Source organism: Loxodonta africana, chromosome X, assembly GCF_030014295.1.
Source record: "Loxodonta africana isolate mLoxAfr1 chromosome X, mLoxAfr1.hap2, whole genome shotgun sequence".
In the NCBI taxonomy this organism is placed as follows: domain Eukaryota; kingdom Metazoa; phylum Chordata; class Mammalia; order Proboscidea; family Elephantidae; genus Loxodonta; species Loxodonta africana.
In genome coordinates this window covers 68,522,957-68,528,650 of record NC_087369.1, presented here as the reverse complement: position 1 = coordinate 68,528,650, position 5,694 = coordinate 68,522,957, and the positions used below count along the sequence as shown (strand labels likewise).

The window sequence follows — 5,694 nt, the reverse complement described above, 5'->3', positions numbered from 1 at the left end:
ATGAAGACCCCCAACGTACAGGAGACCGAAGGGCAACAAACCAGAGCAGATGCAGGACTGGCCACTGGGTCTGCAAACATGTCAAAGAAAAAAGTCTTCCAAAAGAAGCAGAGGGGTAGACCTTCTTCCCAACCCCTCAGGAACATTGTGGGATGCCGAATTTCACACGGATGGAAGGAAGGCGATGAGCCCATCACCCAGTGGAAGGGAACAGTTCTGGATCAGGTGCATATAAATCCTTCTCTTTATCTGGTGAAATATGATGGAATTGACTGTGTCTATGGACTGGAACTTCATAGAGATGAAAGAGTTTTGTCTCTTAAAATTCTCTCTGACAGGGTGGCATCATCTCAAGTCAGTGATGCTAACCTTGCAAACACCATAATTGGCAAAGCAGTGGAACATATGTTTGAGGGTGAGCATGGTTCTAAGGATGAATGGAGGGGGATGGTTTTAGCCCAAGCACCTATCATGAAAGCCTGGTTTTATATTACCTATGAGAAAGATCCTGTCTTGTACATGTACCAGCTTTTAGACGATTATAAAGAAGGTGATCTCCGTATCATGCCAGAGTCCAATGAGTCTCCTCCAGCAGAGAGGGAGCCAGGGGGAGCTGTAGATGGCCTGATAGGTAAACATGTGGAATATACCAAAGAAGATGGCTCCAAACGAATTGGCATGGTCATCCACCAAGTGGAAGCCAAACCCTCTGTGTATTTCATCAAGTTTGATGATGATTTCCACATCTATGTCTATGATTTGGTGAAAAAGTCCTAACTGTTATGGTAACTTTTGCCACATTTGTGTGCTCTGTAGACATGCAAAACATGTTCCTTTTTGGTGTATTGAAAGCTTAAGGGTCCTTGTGAACCCTACATCTTAGCTAGAACAACTGTTGTTTTGTTTTCAAAAATACAAATGTATGTGGACATGACATGCCTTGTGTAAGGAATGTGTGTTCTTGAAAAGGTTGAGTGTGTTTTGTGGAGCAGCAGGAAAGGAAGGAACAGCTGTACATTCCGGCTGTGAATAAAGTTAAGCTGGTATCATAATCAGTCATCTAAAAATGGAATAGGATTCAGGTGGCCTGGCCTAGAGAGGCGGAGGGGAAGGAATTAGAGATGGGCTGTGAGGGAGAGAGAGGAGGATATAATCGCTTAGGAAGAGATGGGGAGATGCCAGAAATGGAGAGGCTCCCTGGAGAAAAGGGAAAACTAGTGAGGGGGAGATATCCAGCTGAGAAGGTGGTGGAGAATGACAGGGAGAGAGTGAGATCTTAGAGTTTAGAGGAAAACAGACAATAGACTGAGTAGAGAGGGTCACAAAGAAGTATGGAAGGGGTCCAGAGCAAGGGGGTGAGAGATCAAGCTGGCAGGAATCTGGGGGAGATAATAAAGGATGCACAAAGAGAGGATCTGTACATGCATGGGAAGCCAGAGTGGAAGAAACACTGAAGAAGAAATGTTAGGAAGAAAGACTAACAGAGGGAGTGAGAACACAGGAAAAGGGGTGTGGGGAGTGGGGGTGCAGGATGTACGGGAAAGGCCTGGAAGAAGCTGGAATTCTGGCAGCACCCACATTGCCCTTCCTGGCTCTGTGAAAAAAGAAAGGGACAATTGTCAAAGAAGCCAGCTCAACTGGAGGTTCCCTAGGAGGGTATTTGACTGGATGACTCAGGCCAGTTAAGCGGGAACCAAATTCATACCAGAAGGCTTTTCTTATTTCAGGGAGTCCATGGCACACCCTCTTGCTGCATGTTGCCTCCAGCTGAGCAGAACCTCAGCCCTCAGCTAAACACACTAACCGTGGTAGCCCATAACTGCTGGGCTATGGGGCACCTCCTCACTTTTCCTGGACCACCCTGGTGCAGGAAATATTTGGCCTGAAAGTCTTGGTTCATTTTCCCTTCACTGGATAAGCAATACTTGTGGGGAATGGAACTGTGGGAGATGTGCCACCTTGCATTTGGAAAGTATTTTAGTCAGAAAAACCTGAATCCAAGTATAGCATTTCCCTCACTGTTCTTCCTCTTGGACATTCCTTGCCTCCCTAGAGAGGAGAAACTTCAGAGGCTTGAGCTCGATGTCTCTCCCAGGCATGGGGAGTACTCTGAGAGTGCATCCTTCTCTCAGCAGCTGCCTGAATCCACAGGTGGTGCCACCTAGTGCTCCAACAGTGGGAAGCTCCTGCCTCCAGAAGCACCATGTTGGCCAGATCCCCCACAAAGCCAGGGACTGCCGACCCCTTCGAAAGTACCTCCTAGCCAGTCTTGCCTAACACAAGCTCATCAGGAACTGTGATGGAAGTTTACACAGCTCACTTCTGCTACATGAGGTAGATTGAGCTGGGAGTTGTGACTGTGACTAACTCCCTCTGGTATGTTGTGCCACATACAGGGATGGTGGTTGGTGATGAGAAGAGTTGGCAACCCCAATAAAGTCATTCAGAAATAAGGTGTCCCAATTCATGGGTCTGCATTCTTCTCTTTCTCTCCTCCTTATTCTCGTGCAGTCATTCTCCTGAAGTACCTTCCCAAGACCTTTCTCTGGGTTCCCCAACCCTCACTAAACTATACCACTGTCCCCTAAGAAAGAGTGCTAGCGAGTCTCCACTGCCCAGGCTTCCCTACCTCCATGCATACTGGAGGGAGGCAGGGAGCTTCCAGGAACTGAAAGATGGTGATAATTCCAGTTCATTTTCTCTGTCCAACATGATTTGAGCCTGATTTCCTCAGGAATTATTGAAGCCAATCCCACCTCACCATGTTGTTGCTGTTGTTTTTAGGTGCCGTCGAGTTGGTTCCGACTTATAGTGACCCTATAGTGGACAGAGTAGAACTGCCGTATAGGGTTTACAAGGAGCAGCTGGTTGATTTGAACTGCCGGTCTTTTGGTTAGCAGCCGTAGCTCTTAACCACTTTGTCACCAGGGCTCCAACCTCACCATAGTAGTTTTAATTTTCTTTCACACTTCACACAAATTATTCCATCAAACACCAGGAGACCACCAGAAGCCAGTTTCAGCCAGCTATCATGTTTCGTTTGACCTTGTGTTTTTTCTTTTTCTCTGTTTAAATTAACTACTTTAGACATTTGGAGAATTTCATATTTCAAAAACCCATATATCTGTCTTCTCCTAAAAGAAAAAAAAATCAAGGATTAGTGCCTACATTCCGACAAGAACACAAGCAGCTGGGTCTGAGGAAGAGCTGAGCCTGTTTTAGACTCAAAGTGCCCTCTCCAGTTGGCCACACTCCCAGCTGGCATGCTTCACTCTAACAAAATACCCAGTTACCTCCTGGAGGCAATTGCGTCTGTAACTCTTGGGCTAGACCCAGAGAAAACTACCTAGTCCCCGTTTTTACTTACTTGGTCTCCATTCACTTTTTAATTTACTGGTTTTAGCTTCATCCCACAAATTCTTATTTTGGGTGGGCTCTCTGCCAGGCACTCTTCTAGGCACAGGTACTGATGATATGGTAAGAAAGAAAAGAAGCCAAAAGAAAAAAAATTCTCACCCATGGAGTTTCATTTAGTTTGACAGACAGTAAGCAAGATAAACAAGCAAAACATGAAGTATTTTCATAGTGATAAGAGCTGAGAAGGAAAAAAACAAAGCACAGCATGGGAAAATGAAACATTAAGGAAGTGGCTGCTATTAGACAGGGTAGCCAAGAAAGGTCTCACTGAGAACACATGGATTTTGAGTAAACATCTGAAGGCAATGGGAGAACTAGTCCTGTGGCTGTCTGTGAGATAAGCATTCCACATAGAAGGAACAGCTAGTGCCAAGGCCCCAAGGCAGGAGTGGGCCTGGCACATTTGAGGAACACTGAGAATGCCAGCATGGCTGGAATTGAGAGATCATGGTAGAGGATAGCAGGAGAAGAGTTCAGAGAGGGGATGGGGATGGGGATGAGGGAGAGGTAGATAGCTTAGAGCCTTGTAGTTCCTACAATGGAATCTTGCTTTTACACAGAGATGGGTAGCCATCTGAGTATATTCAGCAAAATATCGTATGATTTGTCTCATTTTTTAACAAGATCATTCTAGCAACTTTGGACAAGAGTTTGTAGGAGAGCCAGAGTGGAAGCAGGGAGATCAATATACCCGTGAAACAGAGAAACCCAGAAACAAATTTGAGCATAGAAAACATGAATCATTGTAAAGATTTCAAATGAATGATGATTGAACAAATGATAAATGTTGCTGAATTAATAAATGCATTCAATTCAGTAAATTCACCATCCAATAAATGGTGCTAGATAAATTGATTATCCATATGTTGGATATGAAAGAAAATTCAACGTCTTCACACTGTACATGCTGTACTTACAAAATATATTCCAAGTTGAAAACATTAATACTTAAACACAAACAGCATAATATGTAAAATGTTTAAAGGAAAATATAAAGACACAAAATGTATATATCATGAAGGAAAATGTTGATAAATTTGAATAGAATAAATTATACAACTCCCTAATGACAAAACTTACCATAAACAAATTGGGAAAAATAACATTATGCTATAAACTAAGGTAGTCATAATGAATGAATAAATAATAGTATAACAGTAAGAGAATAACAAACAGTTCATAGAAAAGTGAGGGAAAGATGTGAACAAGCAATTCAGGAAAAACAGGAAAGCAAATGTTCAATAAGTGTGTATTACCTCGATCTGACCCTTTACTCTATGTTTTCCATAACATACATCATTTTCAAACATGCAGTATAATTCACTTAGTTAAATATATTTATTGTTTCCCCTGGCCAAAATATAAGCTCTGTAGGTGCATGATTTTTCTTCCTTTATGGTCACTGATGTGTCCCAAGTACTTAGAAGAGTACCTGGCACATAGTATGTGCTCAGTAAATATTTGTTGAATATGTGAATCTCACCAGGAATCAGGAAAATGGAAATTAAAATGGCCTACCATTTCATATGCATCAGATCAGCAAGATGTAAGGAATTTGAAAACATGCATCGGCAAGCAGGTAAAGAAGTGGGAAGATCCTATGCACTGTTGGTGGGAGTTTAAATAGTAGAGAAAGTTGGCATTTTGTAGTGAGTTTTAGTATGGCATATTTCTAGCAGCTTCACTCTTATATTTTGTTGAAAGATGATTCTGCATGGGTCTCTCATGTTTCTGCACATCTTACAAGCAAGGCACTCACTGTTGTTTGTTTCAGATTATCCTTTGTAGGATGTTTGTATAGCAATAAGCTTTGGAAGATACAGATAATGTCTCCATCTGGATTAAAGAGCAGGCTTGATTAGAACCTTGAAAGATAGAGTGATTGCCTCTGGAGCAAAGGGCAGGAATGCTTACTCTAATATAATAAAGATAACGAGTCCTTCCAGAGCAAAAGGAAGGCATGCTTACTGCCCATTCTGAAAAGACTGTGGTTCCCTAAATTCAAGTTTTCCCTCATGTAATGCAACCTACTGGGAGTCCCTGGCTGGTGCAAATGATTAATGTGCTCGCCTGCTAACAAAAAAGTTGGAGGCTCGAGTCCACTCAGAGGCACCTCAGAAAAAAGATCTGGTGATCTACTTCTGAAAAATCAGCCATTGAAAATGCTATGGAACACAGATCTACTCTAACACACATGGGGTCACCATGAGCCGGAATCAACTCAAAGGCAGCTGGTATAATGCAACCTACTATATATGTTGGTGTCTTCTGCCTATT

General features: G+C 42.8%; 1 protein-coding gene across 2 annotated transcripts; it reads left to right on the top strand.

The window, feature by feature from the left end:
- On the top strand, positions 1–1,941 carry LOC100656911 (spindlin-2). Of its 2 annotated transcripts, XM_010599925.3 has the most exons (2): positions 1–225; positions 529–1,941. In XM_010599925.3, exons 1-2 carry the CDS (start codon positions 1–3, stop codon positions 775–777), a joined length of 474 nt encoding a protein of 157 aa, XP_010598227.1. In that variant the 3' UTR covers positions 778–1,941. The 2 variants fall into 2 exon arrangements, with proteins under 2 accessions (XP_010598227.1, XP_003420428.1); XM_003420380.3 differs by having other exon boundaries at positions 1–1,941.
- Positions 1,942–5,694: the final 3,753 nt, after the last annotated feature.